This window comes from Nelumbo lutea, chromosome 6 (genome assembly GCF_056320005.1).
Source record: "Nelumbo lutea isolate HS-2025 chromosome 6, American lotus-T2T, whole genome shotgun sequence".
NCBI lineage: Eukaryota > Viridiplantae > Streptophyta > Magnoliopsida > Proteales > Nelumbonaceae > Nelumbo > Nelumbo lutea.
In genome coordinates, this window is record NC_142689.1 from 26,085,199 (window position 1) to 26,111,809 (window position 26,611).

Here is a 26,611-nt window from a genome sequence, read left to right on the forward strand (position 1 = left end):
CATCCTGGTGAAAATCCATTGTCATTTTGGCCCAATCACATAGAGCAGGGCCCAGAACACGCAACCAATGAACCCCCAAAATAATATCAGCCCCCGAGAAATCCAATGGGTGGAGATTCACCACAAATTTATGGCCCTATATGAGGATTTTCTCCTTGCATACACCATTACACGACATCGGACTCCCATTAGCCACATGGATTGGAAAGAGAGGAGTGGGTTGTATGGTCATACATAGCTACTTGGCTAAATGGCAAGTGATGAAATTCAGGGTAGAGCCACTGTCATTCAAAATCATCATGGTCCGGCCCATCAATCTTCCTTCTACATGCATGGACTAAAGAGAGTTGAGGCCCATGAGGGCGTGTAAGGAGGTCTCGGTCTCGACAGGTTCTGGCCCATTTGAAATGAGTTCACAATCATTTAAGTGCTCTAGGTCTGTCTCTTTCGGCCCTTCCTTTGTCTGTAGGAGAAACACCCGTTGGACCCGACATTTATGGCCCGGTCCAAACTTATCATCACAGTTATAAGAAAGGCCTTTCTCGCGTCGGGCTTGCATCTCAGCCCATGAGAGATGATTGAAGGGCATAGTGGGCCGGGGCAATATGGGCTTCTGATGATCACCAGCCGGTTTCATGGGCTGCTGATTGACCCGTGGAGTCGTCCTCAAATTCGGGTAGGTTGGTTTGCTAGCTCTACGAAGGTTGTCGATTCTTTCTTCTTACAGGTGAGCCAATCCCACTACAGCCATGATAGTTGCCGGATGGAGAGCCCTCACCTCCAGACGGATATCCTCGCTAAGACCTCCCAAAAACATCCTACTAAGGCTTTCTCTGGCCATTCGTGTACCCTGGTTGCCATCCGCTCGAACTCGATATGGTACTCTGCTACCGTTCCAATCTGCTTCAACCGGGTGATCAGCTCGCCGTAGTCCACGAACGCCGTCGGCCCAAAGCGGATGCACAAAACTTCGATGAACTCTGCCCAAGTTACCTGGGGATGATTCCGACGATACCACTAGAGCCATAGAATCATGTCTCCTTCTAGATGAATGGAGGCGATGGAGACACGCTGGTGTGCGGGAGTTTCGTGGTATTCGAAATATCTTTCTACTTGGAAGATCCAAGGAATGGGATCTCCACCAGAATAGTTGGGAAAGTTGATCTTAGCGACTTTTCCAGTGGGGTAATCCCCTGTTCTTTGGCTACTAGAAGCAGAGGCTTCCGCTCCTTCTAGGTGATTGGTCTCGCCGGACTGTTGTTGAGAGACGAAGCTGGAGACGACCACTTTGAGTTCCTTGAGTTCGTTCAACACTTGGTGAAACCCAACCTCAAGCTGGTCGACCCTTTCATCCACGGTAGTGGAACTTGTCTGTGGCATCGTGAAACCTAGGATTTGGATAGCCTGGCTCTGATACCAATCTAATGAGTTACTGCTCACCTCAGAAGCCCCTTTGAGGTGGCTTAACCTCCTGAAACAGAAGATGGGAGGGAAAGGGGAAAAGGTAGGAAGAAGATGACACAGAGAGAGAGAGATGAAAGGGATATTCATTCACACCACTTATTACATGATCAGGGCCTTATATAGCTGGCCTACATGTATGCAATCATGAAGAGAATATCTTCTGGTGGCAATGTAACTAACTCTGGGAGGCTCTGCCGCGTGTCACGCTAGCCTCTCTGTCTTCTAGTGAAATGTTGCTCGGTGGTGGCTTGCTCCACACCTGTAGTTGGGTTCGGACGGAGTTTTGGGTCCCAACAGACTACAACTAGGTTGAATAAATTTTTTTGCCAACAATTCTTGAATAATCTTCTCTATTTCAGATTTTTGGAAATGTGGGTACCTGTATGAGCTGTACAGCCTTACATTGGCTGGCAGTACCCCAGGGAGGCCGGGAGTGATTGGTTTCCAGTGATCATGGCAACATGGAAGCGGCAAACTCTTGGAAAACATCTTGGTAATGGGAGAGAAGCCGCTGCAGTTCTAGAGGCGTACTAGTTACTGGGTCCAATGCACCAGAAGACAAAATTGGGCTGGTTGGTTCCAGACCCAATCACATGAACATTGGATAGTTGTGCCTACCTCCCTTCAGGATAGAGTGCAAGGACTTGGCCTGTGGCCCACTATCCATGCAGTCTTGCAAATGAAATGATACCCCATTAATTGCAAAGTCCATTGTCATCTTGGTCCAATCGCATAGAACTAGACCCGAAAGCTTTAGCCACTGCACACCCAAGACCACATCCGCCATACTAACCTTAAGTGGGTATAGATCTGGTGTGACTTCATAATTTTGCAACCGGAATGACGTGCTGACAAAAGCCTTCACAGTGAATGTTAGATACTGCCTAACTCATAGACTGTTCGAGCTGTCTAGCCTCCTGGCGTAAGAGAGAGAGAGAGGAATATTAAATTCTGTTATTGATGTCTGTAGCAGTCTGCCTTATATAGGCTTACACTGAATCAAATCTTGGATTCTTGGCCTCTTGGTTGTTACACTTCAGTTATGCCTACGTGGATCTCTTGGCTTCCTTCTTGAGTAAACCCTGATGCAACTTGGGTCTATTGCCTTCGTGGTTCTAACAGTACCTCCCCTCTCAAGGTTAACCTTGCCCTTAAGGTTGAGATGAGGAAACTCTTCTTGCAGTGAGTCATATGGTTCCCATGTACTATCCTCTGCTGGTAGGTTGTTCTACTGGACTTTTGCTTCTTTGGTAATGTGCTGACCCTGTTTAACCTATCTGAAGTCAGTAATTTTCTGGGGTTCTGTTTGCAGGATGCCGTCTGGAGAAAAAGTCAAAAAACCGGTAGCATGGAGCTATAAACTACATCACCACTGATGTGTTTTTTGAAGGGAGGTCTACTTTGTATGCCACAGGACCAATTTTTTCTAGGATTTTAAATGAACCAAAGAAGCATGGAGCCAGCTTGTGCCAAGTACGTTGAGCTAGTGAAACTTGCTTGTAGGGCTGAAGTCTAAGATAGACCAGGTCGCCCACTTGATATGAAACATCATGATGCTTCCGGTCATAGCTGGTTTTCATGAGCTGTTGTGCCCGGGTCAGGTTAGCTTTGAGCTCCTGCAAAATTTGATCTCATTGTGTGAGGTGATCATCCACTACTGCTACTGCAGTTGGTCCCTTTCATTGGTAAAATGGCCAGGGGTTCTCTTCCATATAAGGCACGGTGTGGAAGGGAGTCATGCCTGCTGATACATGGTATGTGGTATTATACCATAAGTCTGCCCAAGGCAGCCATTTGAGCCATTGTTGGGGGTGATCACCAATGAAACAGCAGAGGTATGTTTCTAGACAGTGGTTTACCACCTCTGTCCATCTGATTGAGGGTGATATGCTGATGACCTCGCCAAGTTAGTACCCCGGGGTTGAAAGAAAGCCTCCCAAAACTGACTCATGAAAACTGGGTCTCTATCAGAGAAAATAGAGCGAGGGACGCCATATAATCTGATTACCTCCTTAGTGAAATTTTCTGCACCATAGCTGCTGAATAGGGATGTGATAGTGCCATGAAGTGGGTGTATTTAGTGAGATGACCCACTATGACCATAATAACTGACTTACCGGAGGAAGACGGTAGTCCAGAGATGAAGTCCATAGAAAGGTCCTCCCATACTTCAGAGGGAATGGGTAATGATTGAAGCACTCCAACCGGTGACTGTGCTAGATACTTCTGTTGTTAACAAACTCCGCATGATGAAACGAAGTCTTGGATGGCTTTTCTCATTCCTGGCCAATAATAATGGCCTGAAATGAGTTTATAAGTCCTGAAGATACCTGAATGTCCTCCTGGTGCTGAAGAGTGGAAGAGATGAATGAGTTCAGGTAGAAGGTTTGATGATGCTGGAAGGACCTTCCGATCTTTATAGAATAGCATGGAATCCATAGTAGTGTAGCCAGGTGTTGTAGTTGGATTCTGATTACACGCATTTCGCAGTTTTTGCAAGCTAGGATGGGCCAGGGCTTCTTGTTTTAGTGCTTCCAACAATGGGTAGACTGGATTTGAAATGATCATGGGCTGTAATTCTGGACTTCTTGAAAGGGCATCAGCTGTCACATTGGAGACTCCTGCCTTGTATTCAATTGCATAATCAAAACCCAGGAAGCTTGGAGACCCATTTTTGTTGTTCTGTGCTGAGCACCTGCTGTTCCACGAGAAATTTCAGACTTCTATGATCTGATCTAATGATGAATTTGTGTCCTAATAGGTAAGAATGCCAATGCTGTACTGCCATCACAATTGCCATTAAATCTTTTTCATAGACTGATTTAACATGTGCTTGCATAGACAATGCTTTACTGAAGTATGCTATGGGCTTTCTGTCTTGTATAAACACAGCCTCGACCCCAACTCCTGAAGCATCACACTGTACCACAAATTCTTTGGTGAAATCTGGTAATATCAGCACAGGGGGTGAACTGACTACTTGCTTAAGAGAATCAAATTTTGATTGGGCCTGAGTGTTCCAGACAAATGCATCTTTCTTCAGTAGTTGTGTTAAGGGTTTGGCGATCAATTCATACCCTTTTATGAATTTGTGGTAATATCCGGAGAGGCCCAAAAAACCCCTTAGTTTGACATTCTTGGGTAATATGCATATAATTTTGTCCGGATCAGCTGAAACACTACCATTTTTTAACACATGACCTAGGTAGTGGTCTACAAATGTTCCAAATGTTGTGGCCATTCAGGGTTATATGCTAGAATGTCATCAAAGAAAACAAGTATGAATTTGTGAAGATAGGGTCTAAAGACATAACTCATCAAGGCTTGGAATGTGGATGGGGTGTTAGTTAGACCAAATGGCATGACTAGAAACTCAAAATGCCCATCATGAGTTCGAAAGGCTGTCTTGGATATATCAGTTGGATGTACTCTGATTTGATGGTATCTTGCACATAGGTCCAAGTTGGAGAATATGAGATGCATGCCTTAACTTGTCTAACAGTTCATATTACTGGGATAGGGAATTTGTCATGGACTGTGATTTTTTTAAGTGCCCGGTAGTCAATGCAGAAACACCATGATCTGTCCTTCTTTACCAAGTGAACAGGTGAAGAGAAAGGGCTAGTGCTCGGCTGAATCATGTTTTTGTCCAGGAGTTCTTGAACCTGTTTCTGAATCTCTTGCTTCTGAAAATAAGGGTATCAATAGGGCCTGTTGTTGGGTGGTGCTGCTCCCAGTAACAGGGGTATGTGATGGTCATGTACTCGGGTTGGAGGTAAAGTGGTGGATTCTTGGAAAACACCTTGAAACTCCAACAACAATTGTTGCAGGGCTGCTTGATGTTCAGTAGATCTGTTGGCCTCTTCTGCTATGGTTAGATTGGACTGCGTGGATAGGGTACCCATATGCATAAGCATAGTGTGACAACATTTCTGAATGGATGCTGGGTTGGTTTGGGTGAGACTCGAGGGAGCCAACCCTTGAATTTCAAAGCCCATTGTTAAATTGGCCCAATCACAAAGCACCAGACCCAATAGTCTTAACCACTATATGCCTAGGACTATGTCAGCCCCACTAAATTCTAGTGGGTACAGATCAACTGAGAAAATATGGGATTGGATTCTGAGATCAACCCCTATGCAAACTCCTTCACATTTCAAGTTATTGCCATTTGCTACATGTACTGTAAATAGTCTGGTGGGCTGAACCAGTAGTCCCAATTGTTTAACTAGAATACATGTGATAAAATTTAAGGTGCTACCACTATCCACTAGCACTGTTACAAGGCAGCCCCACAAGATGCCAAGAACTCTCATGGTTTATGCTGAAGAAAGACCTATTAAGGCTTCAAGGGAGATCTTGGATGATTTCAGTACCGGATCCCATATGCTATATGTTTCCATTGGTACCAGGTTCTGGTCATCTATTACTTAAAGAGGGTCCAGTCCATCAGTTTAACATGAAAGCTTGTTGGGTCTTACATTTATGTCCCAGTCCAGATTTTTCTTTGTGGTTGAAGCATATACCACGGTCTCATCGGGCTTGCATTTTGGCCCAGGAGAGTCTTTTTATGGGTACCTGATTCAGGTTCTAAGTTGTAGACCCATTACTTCCCTGGACTGGTGATTTTCCTAAGATACCTTCAATTCTAGTGGCCTGGATATTGGGTTTGAAGGTCTGTCCAGAACCCCGAGTTGCTTGCCATAATCGGTCAAGCTTTTCTTAATGAAGTTTTGCTAATCCTATGGCCGCCAATACTGTAGAGGGTTGCAAAGCTTTTACCTTGAGACGTATCTCTTCCTTCAGACCGCCGACGAAGCATCCCACGAGTGCTTTCTCTGGCCATCTGTGCACTCGCATCGCCAGTCTTTCAAACTGGATCTGGTATTCCCTTACCGACCTTGTCTGCTTTACTCTTGACAGTGCTTCATAGAAATCCTTGAAACCTGACAGACCGAAGCGGATGTAGAGGGCCTTGGTGAAATCTTCCCAGGTCGGTTGGGGATGCGACCATTGGTACCATTGGTACCACTAGATAGCCTCACCTTCGAGGTAGGTGGCTGCAATTACTACCCTTTGAGCCACCGGCGTTTCCTGGACCTCAAAATACCGCTCAGCTCAGAAAATCCAAGAAATCGGGTGTTCTCTGACATATGATGGAAAATCAAGCTTCCCTAGTCTCCAATTGTGGCCGTCTGATCTCCTGCTACTACTGTGGTTGGACCCTTCTTCGTCACATTCTTTTTCCCTATTTTGGTTTGTCTGCTCACATCTGGCAGCAACCATTGATATGGCCTCCTTTATTTCCTTAAGGTCATTTGCAAACTTGTGAATCTCGACCTCCATGTGATCAACTCGATCGTCCATGGCCAAAGCTCGTTTTGTTGGCATGGCTCTGATACCAACCTGTTAGGTACTGCCTAACTCAGAGACCGTTTGAGGTGTCTAGCCTCCTGTTGTAAGAGAGAGAGAGAGAGAGAGAGAGAGAGAGAGAGAGAGAGTATTAACTTCTGTTATTGATGTCTGTAGCAGTCTACCTTATATAGGCTTACACTGAATCAAATCTTGGATTCCGGCTCTTGGTTGTTACACTTCAGTTATGGCCATGTGGCTCTCTTGGCTTTCTTCTTGAATAAACCTTGATGCAACTTGGGTCTATTACCTTCGTGGTTCTAATAGTGAGTATTGTTACCATCAGCCACATGGATCATGAATGTGGGAATCGACTGGCAACTACTATCCATTAGCACAGAAATTGACCAATCCCTTAGAATGCCCTCCGTTCACATAGTTTGGGACGATGGCAGCTCAATAAGAGCCTATAAAAATATTTCTGGAAGTTGTTGGCCCACTTCCCCATTTACATCTGTAAGATATGAAGCTTCTGGCCCCTCTTCTCTAAGGTCATCCTCAAATTAGTCAGTTTGTAAGAGAAAGGCTTTTGGTTCTTGCACTTGTGTCCCATGCTGAATTTATCATCGCAATTGAAACACAAACAATGCTCTCTCCGGGCCTGCATTTCATCCCACGAGAGCTTCTTGAATGGGACAATGGTTTGGTTTTTTATAGGAGGCTTAACCTATAAGGTTTTCACCCTTTGGGGGGTTTTCAAAAGTGGGCCGAGTGGTGGGCCTAATTGCACTTGTGCCGATTCAGCTTTTCTTCTTGAAGTCTGGCCTACCCTACTACAGCTAACACTGTTGGTTGTTGAAGGGCCTTGACCATCACCCATATTCCTCCTTGAGCCCCCTTATGAAACATCCTAGAAGGGCTTTTTCTGGCCAACCTTTGGACTTGGGTGGATAATTTTTCAAATTCTACTAATAGTCTCTAATAGACCCAGTTTGTTTTAATTTCAACAGTATTCATCTTTTTTTTAAACAATAATCGGATTTCATTAAGATTAATATGGAAACAATACAAGAACAGGAGAGGTAAACTTTCTTAACTCTCCGTAGTATAATTTAGCTATTACAATTGAGCCCAGAACAGATTACTCATTCCTACCACTTGCTTTGCTAATACATCAGCAAACCCATTTGCAGTTCTTTTTACCCAATTAAACTTCACCTCCATATTTTGTGTCAAGCACTTGAACCTTTTATTTTCATTGTTAAAAATCCAAATACCTTTTTCTTCCTTCTGTAGCCACTCCAGTACCAGCTTTGAATCACCTTCTATAATCAGCTTTCTTATATTTATGTCCTTTGCCTTTTGCAGTCCCTCCATGACAGCCAACACCTCAGTCCTTAATGAATCACCTACTCCAATTGGGCCTGAAAATAGGCCAACAATTCTGTCTTCATTGTCTCTAAACACCCCACCAATACCCAAGGGACCCGGATTACCTGTACTGCTTCCATCAAAGTTTAAATTTATGTAATCATTTACTGGCGGAGATCAAATAGGGCTTGTAGTGGATTTATGGTACTCAGCATTGGCCACTTCCTTCCAGCTTTTCAGGATATCCTAGTTGAGCATGCAGCAAACATCTCCATGGATTTTACCCACTGTATCACTCTCACCATTATTGTTTCCTTGGCAGCCTCTCTAGTTCTTTCCTTACCTGAAAATAGTATTCATCATAATCATCAAACCCAGTAGGCCCAAACTGCACATAAAGGACCTTTGTAAAATTGACCCAAGAGGCCTGAGGTTGGCTCTGTGGAACCATTGGAACCACAAGATAGCCTTGCCCTCTAAATGGAAAGAGGCTATGGTACCCTTTGTTGTCTAGGAGTTTCGTGGAAGTCAAATCATCTTTCATCTTTAAAGATCCAAGGAACCGGATTGTCTCAGCATTAGGTAGGGAAATCCTGCTTGGCCAAGCACCAATCATGCCACTGCCCCTCCAATCACCACCCTAACTTCCTCCTTCTTGGTCATTGTTGTGGTTGCTGCTGGATGCATCCTTCTCCAATTGCACCACCACCGCCACCAAGGTCTCTTTACCTCCTACAAATCACTGGCGACCTTGTGTAACTGGATCTCCATATGGTCAACTCGACCATCTATTGACAATGACCAGGTACTTGACATTGGTGGCTCTGCTTCAAGGGTGGTGAACCTCTTGAGAACACATACACACAGATGAATTCTTCTCTTCCCATTGCTTCTTATATCATTGACAATTTGTAACATAGTATAGGTTACAGAAACAGATTACAGTTAGAAGCTTGTCAACTTACACCAGTTGGTTGAGCTTCTTTCTGATGTGGCCGCCTTCTAGAATACTACCTCCATATGGGAGGCTTCTGAAGTTGATCAATTGAATCTTTGCTTGGTGCCCTAACACAACACCTGAAGCAAAGTAAAATCTAAAGCAAAAAACAAACCAGAATTTGCATTCCTATGTGTTTTACTAGTGCGAACAAACTGAGCATAATTAAAAAAAAAAAGAAAAAGAAAAAAAACTGCTTTGTTAATAGTAACATGGAAAAGAAAGAATGGCCATGCGGATTGGAAGTTCAGATAAATCAATGTGTATTCTTAAAAGAAAGAATGGCTATTGAATAAGTTTCATGCTTATTAACCTGAACAGAGATAATAAACCGTCTTTCTGTTATATTTCAATTTTTACAAGAGGAAGAAAGGATAATAAAAGAAAAGAAAAAAAAAGGAAATTGCATTAGCTTGTAAGAGGGAAGAAAAAGCTTTTCCCTTGCATCTGTTATTTATCAGGGAAAATTTGAGTTTGATCGTATTAATTTATGATTTTTTATGCTGTTTGTTGGTTACATTTTAACAAACATCTCAGGATGGCATCAGCTTGATGGAGAGCGTACACAGTACCAAGTAACTTTTTGGCTCTCAAATTTTCCAGATCTTACATCTTTCTCAATCTCCATAGCAGATTTTAATACATGTGATCACCCTTCCAGGGAATTCTCAATAACCTGTATGACTGGAGGCTATAGGCATGTCTTCCAGAAGCCAATTGACTTTGATTGGTATGCTTGATTTTTTTGTATCAATAAAACCTTATTTCCTTATCATTGTTAATAATGAGTTCTGGGTCTTCATTTAAATTGCAGGGAATTGATCCAGTATATAGATGGTAATGTACCCTTGGTGGAGACAGATTTGGGTGTTATTGCAAAAACTGGACCTGTACATAATATCAGAGAAGAGGGTTGCACTGATGCAGGTGGGGACAAGATTTGCACTACTGGCTGTGCGAAGCAGTCAGTGAACCTAAAAAATGACACAACATATACACAGTACGATAGTGAGGCTGAGGATGTGAAAGAAGTGGGACTGCATGGTAATCGTGGCCATGGTTGTGATTCTCAGGAACCCCAGGTGGCTCTGAAGTTAGGCTTTACTCTTCCAGCTTCTTGTTATGCCACAATGGCCATAAGGGAGCTGCTAAAAACATCAACTTCTGTATGTTCTATCGAAGCTTTTGCAGATGTCCTGTTTTAATCTGGGTTTGAATCATAGTGCATCAAGTATGCTACATTTTATTGTTGTCCTAATTAACCTGTATGTTTCACATGTGATCATGCTTTAGGCTGTGTGCTTGTAAAGGGATAATGAATATGGGGGCATTCTTAATTAACCACTAAAATGTGCAAACTTGTGCTACCATGTGTATGTTTTGCATATTTGAAAGAACTACATTAAGTGATGCTTTAGTTAGATTTACAGTGGTTGGATATAACAGAGAGTATTGGGGGAAACTGAACTAGCTGATATCCCCTTTCGGCTTTTTTCCATGTGCTGTGGAAAGTTGACTTGTATTTTAGGAAACTTTATTCTTTAAGCATGAAATGGGCATCCGGCTTGATGTTTCTAGTCTAGACATACTACATTCTGTCCTTGAATGCCTGAGTAATATCCATAAAAAAATTAGAAAAAAAAAGGCTGAGCAATATTGATTTTTCCTTGTCATATGCAGGTTGCCTTTCAGAAAACACAGAACCACTAATTTTTCACCAATGAAGATGTAGGGTGTCTTGGAACTTGTATATGATATTTTCTTGGAAATGATAAATCGGATTACGTGATGAACAAACTGCAGGGGGAACATGAAAGTTGCAGGTAAGATTCGCCCCATATGTTTAGAGCGTACCTTCTTTAACTTGATTTTTATGTGTGTGTTTGCTTATGTTTTATTGGCAGCATGATAATATTTAGGCACTTATCTGGTAAGTGCATTTACCCATGTTCTTTTATTTCCCAGGTAAATAAAATAATGACCATTTTAGCCATAAAAATTTCATTATTAAAAGGGGCATTTTTGTCCCATCCAAGTGTTGACAACTTTCCCTTAGATGGAAAAGTTAATTTACCTAGGAAAATAAACTTCCCCTGGTCCCCACATAAATCTGAAAAGAGAACATCGGTTTCTTGGTACAATGGTTTCCCCGTAATTTATCGGGAATTAGTAGAAATGATATATTTTATTGTTTTGATTAATGGGTAGGTGTTTGATTCAATTATTCCTCTTGAGTTCATGCACCCCTAGTTCAATCTAGTACTGATCTTGCACACTAGTAAAAAATGACACTAACTTTATCTTCCTGACATGTGTATAATGCAATGATGGACTGATAGCATAAATTCTGATGTGTTGCATATGTACTAGCGTTAGTAAAATATCATGCCGCAAAAGAAACTTCCCATCCAAAAACAAAATTTTATTTGTTATTAGGTGGATCGAGCAACTGCATACAGCCACGCACAACAGAAAGCAAAATAAAATCCCTTTTTGCTAGACAACCAAGTGATGAAATTTTTAACTTCCCATCCAAAAACAAAATTTTGTTTGTTATTAGGTGGATCGAGAAACTGCATACAGCCACGCACAACAGAAAGCAAAATAAAATCCGCTTTTTGCTAGACAACCAAGTGATGAAATTTCTTTTGTACGTACCCCATATCCAATTTGTCTAATAAGTAACGGGTGAAAGTGAAACCCTAAAATAATTATGACTCTTATGGTTTGCGCAGTCAAATTGCTATTGCATTTTCCGAGGTTTTGTTTTAAATAAAAATGTGAAACATCTAGTGAGTTGAGGTTATATCTAGTAACGTATATCCAGAAATCCTTGAATGTTTAAGGGATTGGCAAGGATTTTTCTTTTTGGGTGGTTGTATATACTGGAGATTATCACTCTGAATTTTGTTTCTCATGTGCTTAGTAATCATGTTATATTTGAAAGTTTGAAATGGAATAATCTTCTTGGGTACGAGGCTGATCCTGAAAAGTTGAAAATTGGAAATTGGTTCTGCATCTTTTACATTTTTGAGGAAAGTATTATGATCGTTCGTCCACTGCCTCTTGTTTTCGTTCCTGGGTTGTTTTTCCTTGCGGGATAGAATTAAAATCTATTACAATATTATTTGCTTCCCTGATTAGTGATTCATCTGCAGTCACCCATGGTCATGGATATACTGTTAGATCTTCGAGGGAGCTTGAAGAGAGGCTTAATCGACTATTCAACTTCTCCAGGAGCCGGGAAGCAGAACTGAAGGTTTCGTTTGGAAACGATGCAAATAAGTGTGAATGCAAATATGTAGAGTGTAAAACGATTCATATAAATTGCAAAGTTGTATTAGTTTTACACTTGACAAATTTATCTTCTTAGACTTTTTGCTGTAATGGATGCAAACATGAATTTCAATAAAGCTTATGTTTTTTTTTTTTTATCCAAATCCCACATGAATGCAAATTTATTTCTTTTTTATTGAAGTACTTTTACATCTTATTATCAATGTAAGTATGCATTGGTCTGTCATTTGTCAATGCATAAATGTAATGTTGCTAAATACAGGCAAAAGTGAATTAGAGTGCAAATTTACCCTAAATCAGGATTTATATTCTATTTGCATCATTTCCAAACGTAACCTCAAGGATGATTCTTTTTTATTTGGTTGGCATTCGTTGGCAGAAGCAAGTTGACGCTCTGTGGTAACCAAGGAGATTTCAATCTAGTCAATCTCCAACATGTCTAGTTATGCGGTTATGCCCCAGGTTCCCAGCTTCGCCATGGACGCTTAGCAAGCCCTCTAGGCTATAGGTTACACCTAGATATCGTACACAGTTACAGGCAGTAACATTGCTTTACTTTCATTTACTAAGCTGGTGTTTGGAATCCATGCATTATTTCTGTTTGAAAAATGACCCCATCAGCATCACATTTGAAATCCATTTTTTCAGACTAGCTGATGTTTGGTTATGGCATGGAAAGAGATTTGACCAATCAAAACCCACCCATGAATTTTGATTAATAACACCTTCGTTATCATGTTTATCATTCCAATTGATTGGTCAAATGCTTTTTAAATATCATATATTTTTCATATCATAGTTGAACCCTATTTTTTTACAAAAAATGATTTCTCATATTGGGAATTGGTAAAGGTGTGGTACGAGAAAATCTCCTTTTTAATGTTTTTTTTTCTTTTAACAGTACGAGAAAATATCCTCCAAATAAAAATGAACAAAGAATAGTATGGAAATTAGTTAAAGAAATTGCCTCCCATACTGATGGAGCTTGGTGTGTTGTTAGGGACTCGAACAATTTCAGGTCATCTGAGAAGAGAGGAGGTGGGGAGGTTCGTCCCAGTCTGATCAATATTTTTAATGAGCTCATGCATTGCAATCTCATCGACTTGGACATGAAAGGCAACCATTTTACATGGAAAATAACAACACCATGGAAAGGCTTGACTGGGTCCTAGTTATTGACTTGTGGAGGAGATTATTCCCCAATGCAAATCTCATTAATTTACCTTTCCTTGCATTTAATCTTTTTCCTCTATTACTTCATACTAAATGCATGCCTTCGGTGGGCACCAAACCTTTTATGTTTGAAGCCATGTGATGTTTCAATCCAAACATTGGGGAAGTGGTGAGGCAAGCATGGAGTTAAGGCGTCAACGGTTAAAGAGATTTTTAATTTGTTGGGAAAAAAAAAAGAAATAGCCTCATTAAAGTTTTAAAATATTGGAATATAAATCATTTCGATTAGGTGTGTAAGTCGGGTGGGTTGGGCCAGGTTTATGATCAACCCGAGCCCGATCCTAAAGTTTGGGCTTAAGGTTTGAGCCCGAGGTCAAGCCCGATCTTCCCAACCCGAGCCCAACCTACACTGTAATTTGATGCACTTGGGTTGTGTTCGAGCCCAAGACTTGTTCATGGGTCAGGTCGGGATTTCACTCTGTATTAATAGATTTTTCTAAGGTCCAAGCCTGTACCCGGCCCGACTGTCGGGCCTACAACTTGGGCCCAAGCCTGGCCCTCATAAAAAGCCCGAAGCCCGGGCTTGGGCCCGAGCCCGAAATTTAGCCCATACTGTTACTACTACTGAAGCGGTTGAATAGAGAGAGAGAGAGAGAGAGAGAGAGAGAGAGAGAGAGAGAGAGAGAGAGAGATTATAAAGAAAAGAATAAAAAATGTATATATATTAAATTATAAATATATATTTTAATAAATATTATATTATTTATATAATATATAAAATACATATTATATATTTTATAAAATATATAATGTTGAGTCGGGCCGGGCCGGGCTTTTTTGACAAGTCCCAAGCCCGGCCCGAAGCACAGTCGGGCTTACTGTGTTAGGCCTGAGGTCAGGCCCGTGGGCCTAATTACATGACCAAGCCCGACAGGGGTGCGGGCTGGCCTGGGCCAGGCCATCGGGCTACCCGGCCCATGAACAGGTCTAGGCTTGAGCCAGGCTCGGGTTGGTCAATGAGCCCATACATACATATGTATGTATAGTTGGATTGGGCTTAGACCGAGTTTGGGCTACTTAAGGGCTAGGCTCAGGTTTGGACCAACAAATAAAAAAGCCTAACTTCTTAGGCCTTAGTCTAGCCCAAGGACTAAAAATCCAAGCCCAACTTGTGTAAACTTTAGAACTGGGCCTGCCCAAGTTGCATCCCTAATTTTGGTGATCTTTTCAAAAGAAAACAAAGTATTATGACTAGATTGGCATCTCAAAAACAAATCATTGGAGACCTAATAATATTGCTTTTCTAGATTTTGAGGGTGCTCTGCAAAAGCAACTTGATAATACCGTTGCTTGTAAGGAAGCCTTTTGTGTCCAAAAATCTAAAATTGTTTGGATTAAATGGGGGGAATAATAAACTTCTTTTCACACTAGCACCACTATTAGAATATCAATGAATAGAATTTTGGCTGTGAAAAACAATAAGGGATCTTGGAATAGTGACCAAACGAAAATCTCATATTATTTTAGTGACAAGCTTGTTCAAAGATTCAAATCCGAAGGTACTAATGAAATCTAGAATTTTATTAGAGAAATAAATAGTTGGGTTAATTCTTGAAGTTCTTGGAATGATCAAGGAGCTAAAAGCCCCAAGGCTAAATGGGCTGAATGCTCTTGTTTTACGAAAAAAATCTGGAATATTGTTGGGGAAGTTGTGAAATCTTTCTTCATAGTGGAAATTTTTGTGGGATCATAAATAAAATGTTTATCACCTTGATCCCAAAAAGTAAGAATGTGAAAACTATAAAAAAAAAAAATACCCCCTACAAGTCTTTGTAATGTCATCTATAAAATTATAGCTAAAATTTTGTTTAACAGGATTAAGCACCTATTGGATAATATCATTTTCCCATTTCAAAATGCCCGTATGACTAATAGAGAAATTAATGTTAACATTCTCATTGCCCATGAAATATTTCTTGCTATATATATATAAAAGAGTTCAAGTATGATGGATTGTAAAATTGATATGGAAAAGGCATATGATAGGTTGGAGTGAGAATTTATTGAAAAGGTGCTTGAAAAGTTTGATCTTTATGAGAAATAGGTGTCTTGGGTCATGGAGTGTATTATGACTGTATCCTATCAGATCTTAATTAATGGTACCCCTCTAAGAAATTCAAAGCTACTGGAGGATAGCGAGCTTCCTTTTGGGTTCTCTCTAGCATCTCTCTTTTCAACCCCATTTTTGAGATTTTTTTCTAATACCAAGTTGGTACTAGAGCACTCTTCCTTCATCTGGGATTCAAAACTTATGATTTTCTCCAATGGTTCATGGACATGCACATGGTGGACGTGGTAATTCTCTTCCACAAGAACAAGACCTTCATGATGTCGAAATGGATGGTTTGAAGAGGCAAGTGCAACAATGCTAAAAATGTTTAAAATGTTTTGAAGCCTTGAGTTATGATGAGCCCCGTTATCATTTAGAGGATGAATGTTCTAATGAAGATGAAGATTAAATTAACTCCTGTTCTGAAGAAATGAGCGAAGAGGCTTTTCGTCATCATCATTTTCAAAGGAATGATAGCTTCCAACAAGATTTCAACATCAAAATGGAGATGCTAGAATTTGAAGGAAGGATGTAACCAGAAGATTTCATTGATTGGCTTCACATTGTTGAGTAAATTTTTGACTATTAAGATGTATCTGGTCACCTCAAGGAGAAACTCATAGCAATCAAACTAAAGAAACATACTATTGCTTGTTGGGAAAATCTCAAAAAATTGATGAGCTCTTGAATGAAAGAGTCAAATTGTAACATGGAAAAAGATGAAGAAAAAACTTGAGAAGAAATTTTCACCTAAAAATTATCGCAAGGATGCTTTTCTCAAAATTCACAATTACAGGAAAAAGGAGTTCTCAATGGAAGACTATACTACTAAATTTGAACATCTCATGATGCGGTGTGTGGTGTTAGTGAGGAGGAAGAGCAAACAATTGTCTGTTATCTTGTGGGTTATGTCAAAAAAATTGCAAAGTTGAGTTACAACCATGTTGGGCTTACAATGATGTAGTCAAGCTTGCAACACAAGTGGAACAACTTAAGGAGTCATGTACGTGGGAGGAGTGTTTCGCCTCTTGATCATACTTTCTTTAAGCAAGGGACTACCCTTGTTTCCAAGCATACTATGACACCTAAAATAATTGTTACAAATTTAATGTCAAGCAAGTTAGGTGTTTCAAAGTTCCAAGGATTTGGTGACATTGCAATTGATTTGCCCCAATCATAAGATGGTTTCCTTTGTTGAAGAAGAGGTTAATGAGGATTCTCAATATTTTAATTAGGAAGACTTAGATGAAGAAGAATAACTAATCTATGCAGACCATAGAGAATCTCTTGTCATTCCCCAAAACTTGAATGCACCCATACCCAAACAAACTCTCATGGCTTCACAAAGGAAATGAGGTATGAGTAGATAAAAGATGTTTGATTCAATTTTCCATTAGTAAGAAGTACACAGATGAAGTGATGTGCGACGTTGTTCCTATGGACATTTGTCATTTACTTCTTGGCCACCTATAGCAATATGATAGGAAGACGACTATTCATGGTGGGTTCAAAAGTGCTTACTCATTTTTCATGGATTGAGTAAAGGTTATATTGGGTCCTCCCCAATTAGAGGGAAGTCATAAACCAGCATGAAACTCATGCCCTTGTGGTGATAGAAGAGATTGAAGAGAAAAAATGGACCCTCTTTAATTTTGAAACCCCTTATTGAAGAGATTGTTGATGTTGTTTTTGAAGAACTACCACCATGGCATTCCCTGGATGCGAAATATGCACCACTACATTGATCTTACTCTTGGTGCAACCTTACCTAACAAGGCTTGTTAGCGTACAAAATGAGTCCAAAGGCTCAATTTGGAAGGAGTACAAATGTAAATTTATAGAGCGTAAAACATTATATTTTGTATGTATTTACATTCTACAAATTTGCACTTGTACTCCTTCCAAACTGAGCCAAAAGAACATGAAAAAAATGCAAAGAGAAGTTTAAGAATTTCTAGATAAATGCTTGGTGAAAGAAAGCACGAGCCCTTGTGTTGTGCCAACCCGTCTTGTGACTAAAAAGGATGAGACTTGGCGTATGTGTGTTGATGGTAGAGCGGTAAACAAGATCACTGTCAAACTAGATTTGAATTTACTGTTTGTGATTCATTACCTATATTTCTGGGGTTTTTATCAATTTTCTATAATTATATCATTAATATCTTCTCAAGCCTCAACATTGTGTAGTGTTGAGGTTGCTTTTTCATGATGCCACAATGAATAGAAAAATTCAAATAAATAAGCAATTGACTATTAATAATTATAACAATGGAAATGAATTGAGGATGGCTAAGCTCAAATAAAAAATCTCAAGTACATAAATAGAATACTAATAATGAATAGATGAATAAAAAATCTGTTGAGTACCAAAAACTATAATGATAGAAATTAGTTGAAATAACTATCACCATTACCTCTTTGTAGGGTTCTTTCTCAACTTTTGTGTAATTGCATCTCTAGTAGTTTCAAGATAAGAAAACATTTGAGTATTAATAAATATAACCATAGGAATAAGTTGAAGAAAACTAAAATAAAAAAGCTTATGAGTACTAATAAGTACAATTCAATTGAAAACTGTTTGAAACAATTAAATAAAATAGAAAAATGAACGAAAATAGAAACCATTACCTCTTCATAATACACATACACCTAATCAAACCTTGTTGAGTGGCTTAAAGAGCTTATTCTATCGCTCCCAATTTGTTTGGATGAATTCGATATTCTAACCCTATAGAGCTTACAAGCTCACAAATTTTCTCTATTCGATCACCATCTATTTTTCTACCTAACTATTGAAGAAGTGAAGAGAAGAAAACTTCTAGCACAAATTTTCTTTACACTTTTCCTATCCAACCAGGGTAGAGCAGTAGATCCGGTTTATATATATGAGAAGTTTTCAATACGTGGTTGGAAGTGTTTTCAGAACGGTGTCAGAGGACGAAAACTAGATTTGAATAGGGAGTGAGGGTACGGGTTGGGATGAACAAATGCGTAGGTTCTAACGAGGACTGAATGAAACCAACTTCAAACCAGTTTTGAACCAACCATACCCAATCTATTATAATTTTGAACCTGATTGTGTGCGATCTAGATGTTCCTAGCTGGAGGACAGCTCGAACGTGATTGCATAGATGACTAGTCAAATTATAAAACAAGTGGATCAGAGGACCCGGGGTTGTTAATCCGGCAATGTCACTCTGATGCTTAAGTCAATACTGTGGGTAAGTAGCGAACTGAAAGTTTGAGAATTGGAGAGCTAGAATGCATTAAATCGCGCATACCTGGGTAAAGGGGGTTGATGCCTTTATATAGTTAGGCTCCCACAGGCCTATTGAAATGCTCCCAGAACTTCGGACCGAACCGTAGGGGTCTATTACGCACTAGAAGGCGGGAATCACGCTAGTTGACAAGGCTTACTATTTTCTCCCGATTCGGGCGGGATGAGGATAATGCCTACGGTTACACGGCGTGATCCCGAAAAGTTCAGAGACGATTGGCAAGCTCTTAAAGATCTACTATGTGTCACTTCGATAGGTTTAGTCATCCCGAGATTCTCGAGCTTCGTCACCATCCTAGGTACCCGAGTTGCTGAGGTGACCTGACCTGCTGAGGTGGCTGAGGATTTGACCCGACCTCCCAAGGTGGCCGGGAATATCTATTTTCTCCTTTTTTTTAATTTTTAATTTTTTTTAATTCCATGCCATTTTTTAAACAACCAATGGGATGCACTTTCCTAATAACCTAAATAATCTCTTCTCCTAAAATTACTCCAAAACTACCTCACCCACTATCCCCCACTTTCTCCAAAATTATCTCTACTTCCTATTTATCTTCTAAATTATCTCTGATTCCTATTTATCATACATGAGACTATTAATTGTGTATTTTTTCTATAAATTTTCAATAATTGTGTATTTTTGCTATAGATTTTCAATAATTACTAGAGTAAAACTAATGTTATTTATCAGAGATGAAACTATTAATTTAGCTAAAATTATGAGTGTTCATGAGTTGGTTCGGTTCGGATGTAGGCTATTTGGCTAACCAAATTGACCTAGTTGGGTTGGGGAGCTAATCAGCTGAAATCGACTGACCTTTTGTGAAAACTGACCCACTCAAGTTGTATCGATTTGGATCAAATTTTTTGTTTGGTCAATCGGTTCAAAAGATTTAAACTTAAAAAATGTATTTAATTTTAAAAATTATAGTGCAATTATTATAAAAATAGATTTATGTTATAAAACATTTTAGACTAAGAAATATGGGAAATTTCTCACTTTTTCATATTAAAAATTATATTTAAAGTATAAAATATTAATATATATCCATGGTTAGGTCGTTCGATTTTGGTTGGTTTACAAATGGTCAAAATGAAATTGATCCAACTTGGTAAAATTGGGAAATTTTTTAACTAAAGCTGACCTAAAATACTAAAAACCGACCAACTCGGGTCGAGTTGATCGGGTTGGTCGATTTCATCAATTTGATGAATAAACCTAACTGAAATTAATTATAGTTATTTTTGTATTATAAAGAATTTATTAAAAGTAGTATATAAAATATGAATAATTATTAATTATTTAAAAGTTGAAAATATGAAACAATTGTATACTCTTATGAGTTCACATTTGTTCCCCACAACGTCCCACAGCATATCCCCGTCGTTTATTGGGAACATCTCTTGAAGATGACACCATCTGTTCTGGTACTATCATCGGGAGATGTTCCCAATACACAGTGGAGATGTGCTGTGAGACGCTGTGGGGTGCCCCCTTGTGGGGCGTAGATGTGAACTCTACTCTTATGTGTCTCTATTAAGGTCATTTACTAGAACACACCTTATAGTTTTACATATTTACTTAAACCTACCTTATAATTTTCATTTTACTAAAACATCCAAAATATAGCCAATAGAGTGGTTGCCCATGATTTACTATTCCAAAAATATCCTTAACAGTTTTTTTATACATAAAACAAAATTGACCAAATATAGCTAATAAAGTAGATGCCCGTGTCTTATTAAGGGAAAAAATGGTATTTTACTTTTTATTTTTTTATTAAATTTACTTAAATAAGCATTAGGGTCGACACTATCATTTTCCACTCTCATCTAATGGAAAATTGATTAAATACATTGCAAATTATAAGTTGTGTTTTAGTAAAATGCTAACTATATGGTAGATTTTAGTAAATCCATGAAACTATAGGCATATTTAGTAAATTACCATTTCTATTATTTACCTTTCACTTAATAAATCCCGTGCATCGCACAAGTCCCTACTAGTATATATATATTAAAACAAGTCATGCCATGTCAACATGCCTTTCCTTTGAGAAAAAAGCTATTTATCTATTTTCTCCTTGTTTTGAATTTTTATTTTTTTAAATCTATGTCATTTTTTAAACAACCAAGCACTTTCCTAATAACCTAAATAATCTCTTCTCATAAAATTACTCCTAAACTACCTCCCGCACTATCCCCCACTTTTTTCAAAATTATCTCTAATTCCTATTTATCTTCTAAATTATCTCTAATTCCTATTTATCTCCAAAATTATCTCTAATTTAGTAGAGAGTTTCTCTCCTAAATTATCTCTAATTCCTATTTATCCTCTCCCATACTTTTAATCTATATCTATTTAAAGAAAGTTTGGATTAAAAAATTTAAGAATTATTTAAATATTCTAACAAAATTAAAAAAAAACTTTAAAATATTTATTAAAAATACAAAATATAATTTTATATTTTTACAAAATATTTCTCGAAATTATGTACTAGCAATTTAAATTATGCTTTTTTTGGATTATCAATTTAAATGTTTTTTAAATATTTAATAATATGTAAAAGCTTTAAATAAATGAAATTCAAATAACAAAAAAATTTAAATATGTTATAGATTATTTAAAATTTTAAATAACTAAATATTTATCATAAATAGATTTTAAATAGTTAAAATAATGAAATATATATATAAAGTGGTCTTGCCATGTCAGCATGTCTCTCCCTTTTTCTCCTTTTTTTGAATTTTTTATTTTTTTTAATTCCATATTATTTTTTAAACAACCAAAGAGATGCATTTTCCCAATAACCTAAATAATCTCTTCTCCTAAAATTACTCCTAAACTACCTCCCCCACTTTCTCCAAAATTATCTCTAATTTCTATTTATCTTCTAAATTATCTCTAATTCCTATTTATCTCCAAAATTATCTCTAATTTAGTAGAGAGTTTTTCTCCTAAATTATCTCTAATTCCTATTTATCTTCTCCCATACTTTTAATCTATGTCTATCTAAAGAAAGTTTGGATTAAAAAATTTAAGAATTATTTAAATATTCTAACAAAATTAAAAAATAACTTTAAGATATTTATTAAAAATACAAAAAATTATTATACTTTTACAAAATATATCTCGAAATTATGTACTAACAATTTAAATTATTATTTTTGGATTATCAATTTAAATGTTTTTTAAATATTTAATAATATGTAAAAGCTTTAAATAAATAAAATTCAAATAACAAAAAACTTTAAATATGTTATAGATTATTTAAATATTTAAGTAACTAAATATTTATCATAACTAGATTTTAGATAGTTAAAATAATGATATATATATATATATATATATATATATATATATATATATATATATCTGCCATGTCAGCATGTCTCTCCTTTGAGAGAAGCTATTTATCTATTTTCTCCTTTTTTTGAATTTTTTATTTTTTTTAATTCCATGCCATTTGTTAAACAACCAAAGAGATGCACTTTCCCAATAACCTAAATAATCTCTTCTCCTAAAATTACTCCTAAACTACCTCCCCCACTATCCCCCACTTTCTCCAAAATTATCTCTAATTCCTATTTATCTTCTAAATTATCTCTAATTCCTATTTATCCTCTCCCATACTTTTAATCTATATCTATCTAAAGAAAGTTTGGATTAAAAATTTTAAGAATTATTTAAATATTCTAAAAAAATAAAAAATAACTTAAAAATATTTATTAAAAACACAAAAAATAATTATATATTTTTACAAAATATATCTCGAAATTATGTACTAACAATTTAAATTATTTTTCTGAATTATCAATTTAAATTTTTTAATATTTAATATTATGTAAAAGCTTTAAATAAATAAAATTCAAATAACAAAAAAATTTGAATTATTTTATAGATTATTTAAATATTTAAATAACTAGATATTTATCATAACTAGATTTTAAACAGTTAAAATAACGAAATTATGTAATAATTTTTAAAAATTCCTTTTAAAGTAGAAAAATAACTATAACATAATATTTAAATTAATAATAATTTAACATATTACAAATTTAATAATGAAATTATGTAATCATATTATAAATTATGCTTTTATAGAAAATCAAATTCAATAAATAATTAATATTTTAAAATTTAAAAATTTTACATAATATTTAAGTATATAAACAACTAAATATTTTAAATAAAAATTATTTAAGATAAATAGATCTTAAATAGTTAAAATAAATAAATTATGTAATAAATTTTAAAAAAATCTAAAAAGTAGAAAAATAATTATAACATAATATTGAAATTAATAATAATTTAATATTTTTACATAATGTTTTAAATAATTAATTTCACTTATATCAAGTAATAATACGAGAAAATAACTTTCAAAAAAATATTTATTATTAATAATTTTAAACTCTTAATCTATATTTATTATATAATTATGTATACTAAAATTAATATTTATTGTCTTTTGTGATAAATGTATTTTCAATAAGTATGTATAAATATATTTTGTTAAGTTATTTAATAGAAAACTTTCAATATTTATTGGAGATAAATTACTATTATTGAAAATTTTAAATTTATTTTATTGTATTTATTGTGTTTTTGGTATAAGTTATTACTTAATATTTAGTAGAGATTAAACTATCATTTAAGATTATACTATTTATTGACTAAGTTAATATATTTTTAGTACTTATTGTATTTTTGTAATTATTGTAGTTTTCATTATCAATATATTTTCAATAGTTGTGCATTTTTGCTATAAATTTACAATAATATCATAGATTAAACTACTTTTATTTATTAGAGATAAGACTATTAATTTAGATGAAATTATGAGTGTTCATGAGTTGGTTCAGTGCGGTCGTAGGCTATTTGGCCAACCAAATTGACCTGGTCAGGTTAGGGAGTTGGTTAGTTGAAACCAACTAACCTTTTGTGAAAAGTGACCTATTCAAGTTGTATTGGTTTGGGTTGATTTTTTTGCTTGGTCAGTCTGTTCAAAAGTTTTAAACTAAAAAATTTAATTTAATTTTAAAAATTAGAGTGCAATTATTAAATAATAATTTTAAAAATTAGATTCATGATATAAATCATTTCAGACTAAGAAATATGGGAAAATTCCCACTTTTTCATATTAAAAATATATTTAAAATATAAAATATTAATATATATTCATAGTTAGGTCATCCGATTTTGGTCGATTTACAAATGGGCGAAGTGGAATTGATCAAATTTGGTCGAATTGGGAAATTTCTGAACCAAAGCCAACCTAATGGAAGATTGATTAAATCACATTGCAAATTATAAGTAATGTTTTAGTAAAATACTAAATATAGGGTAGATTTTAGTAAATCCATAAAACTATAAGGGGTATTTTAGTGTATCGCACTTTTTATTATTTAGCTTTCTCTTAATAAATCCCGTGCATCGCTCAATCCCCGCTAGTTATTATTAAAAATCAAGTTTTTTAAAGAATATGATTTCTTTATTTATTTAAAAAAAATTAAAAAAAAAACAATTTCCACAAAGTAAAATGTATTAAACCACCAGCATGTCTCGCCTTTGAGAGAAGCTATTTATTTATTTTCTCATTTTTTATTTTTTAATTCCATGTCATTTTTAAACAACGAATGAGATGCACTTTCCCAATAACCTAAATAATCTCTTCTCATAAAATTACTCCTAAATTCCTATTTATCTTCTAAATTATCTCTAACTCCTATTTATATCCAAAATTATCTCTAATTTAGTAGAGACTTTATCTCCTAAATTATCTCTAATTCCTATTTACCCTCTCCTATACGTTTTATCTATATCTATCTAAAGAAACTATGGATTAAAAAAATTTAAGAATTATTTAAATATTCTAACAAAATTATAAAATAACTAAAATATTTATTAAAAACACAAAAAAATATAATTTTATATTTTTATAAAATATTTCAAAAAATTATGTACTAACAATTTAAATTATGTTTTCATGGATTATCAATTTAAATGTTTTTTAAATATTTAATAATATGTAATAGCTTTGAATAAATAAAATTCAAATTACAAAAAATTTTAAATATTTTATAGATTATTAAAATATGTAAATAACTAAATATTTATCATAACTAGATTTTAAATAGTTAAAATAACAAAATTATGTAATCAATTTAAAAAAAATATCTACAAAGTAGAAAAATAATTATAACATAATATTTAAATAAATAGTAATTTAATATATTACAGATTTAATAATGAAATTATGTAATCATAGTATAAATTATTATTTTATGGAAAATTAAATTCATTAAATAATTAATATTTTAAAATTTAAATCTTTTACATATTATTTAAGCATTTAAATAACTAAGTATTTTAAATAACAAAATATTTAACATAACTAGATTTTAAATAGATAAAATAAATAAATTATGTATTAAATTTTAAAAAAAAATCTATAAAGTAGAAAAGTAGTTATAACGTAATATTGAAATTAATAATAATTTAATATTTTTACATAATACTATAAATAATTAATTTCACTTATATCAAGTAATAATTCTAGAAAATAACTTTCAAAAAAATAATATTTATTAATAATAACTTTAAACTCTTAATCTATATTTATTATATAATTATATATACTAAAATTAATACTTATTGTCTTTTGTGATAAATGTATTTTCAATAAGTATTTATAAATTTATTTTGGTAAGTTATTTAATAGAAAAGTTTAAATAATTGTTGGAGATTACATTACTATTTTTGAAAATTTTAAAATTAATTTATTGTACTTATTGTGTTTTTGTTATAAGTTATTGATTAATATTTAATATAGATTAAACTATTATTTGAGATTATACTATTTATCGACTAAGTTAATATATATTTTAGTATTTACTGTATTTTTGTACTTTTTATAATTATTGTAGTTTTCATTATCAATATATTTTCAATAATTGTGTATTTTTTCTATAAATTTTCAATAATTATGGGAGATGAAACTATTGTTGTTTATTAGAGATAAAACTATTAAGTTCGCTGAAATTATGAGTGTTCATGAGTTGGTTCGGTGTAGTCGTAAGCTATTTGACCAACCAAATTGACCTGGTCAGGTTTAGGGAGTTGGTCAGTTGAAACCGATTAAACTTTTTGGTTTGGTCAATCTGTTCAAAAAATTGAAACTTAAAAATTTAATTTAATTTTAAAAATTACAGTGTGATTATTAAATAATAAATTTAAAAATTAGATTTATGATATAAAACATTTTAGACTAAAAAATATGGGAAAATTTCCACTTTTTATATTTAAAATATAAAATATTAATATATATCCATGGTTAGGTCGTTTGATTTTGGTGAGTTTACAAATGGCCAAAGTGGAACTGATCTAACTTGATCAAATTGGAAAATTTTTGAACCAAAACCAACCTAGAATACTAGAAAATCGACCAACTTGGGTCGAGTTAATTGGGTTGGTTGGTTTCATTAGTTTGATAAATAAACCTAATTGAAATTAATTATTGCTTTTTTTGTATTATTAAAATTTTATTAAAAGTAGTATATAAAATAT

General features: G+C 35.2%; 1 protein-coding gene across 3 annotated transcripts in view; it reads left to right on the forward strand.

The window, feature by feature from the left end:
• The window catches only part of LOC148848061 (multisubstrate pseudouridine synthase 7-like), a 53,054-nt gene extending 40,430 nt beyond the window's left edge, over positions 1-12,624 (forward strand). For 2 of the 3 annotated variants that reach the window (XR_016101200.1, XR_016101199.1), the window contains 5 exons: positions 9,722-9,759; positions 9,846-9,914; positions 9,999-10,350; positions 10,865-11,007; positions 12,343-12,624. Coding sequence is in view for 1 of the 3 variants with exons in the window: in XM_088951776.1 (XP_088807902.1) it covers positions 9,722-9,759; positions 9,846-9,914; positions 9,999-10,389 (498 nt within the window). In the remaining 2 variants the exon portion in view is untranslated. The other variant, XM_088951776.1, reaches the window with a different exon arrangement.
• The last annotated feature ends 13,987 nt before the right edge of the window (positions 12,625-26,611 follow it).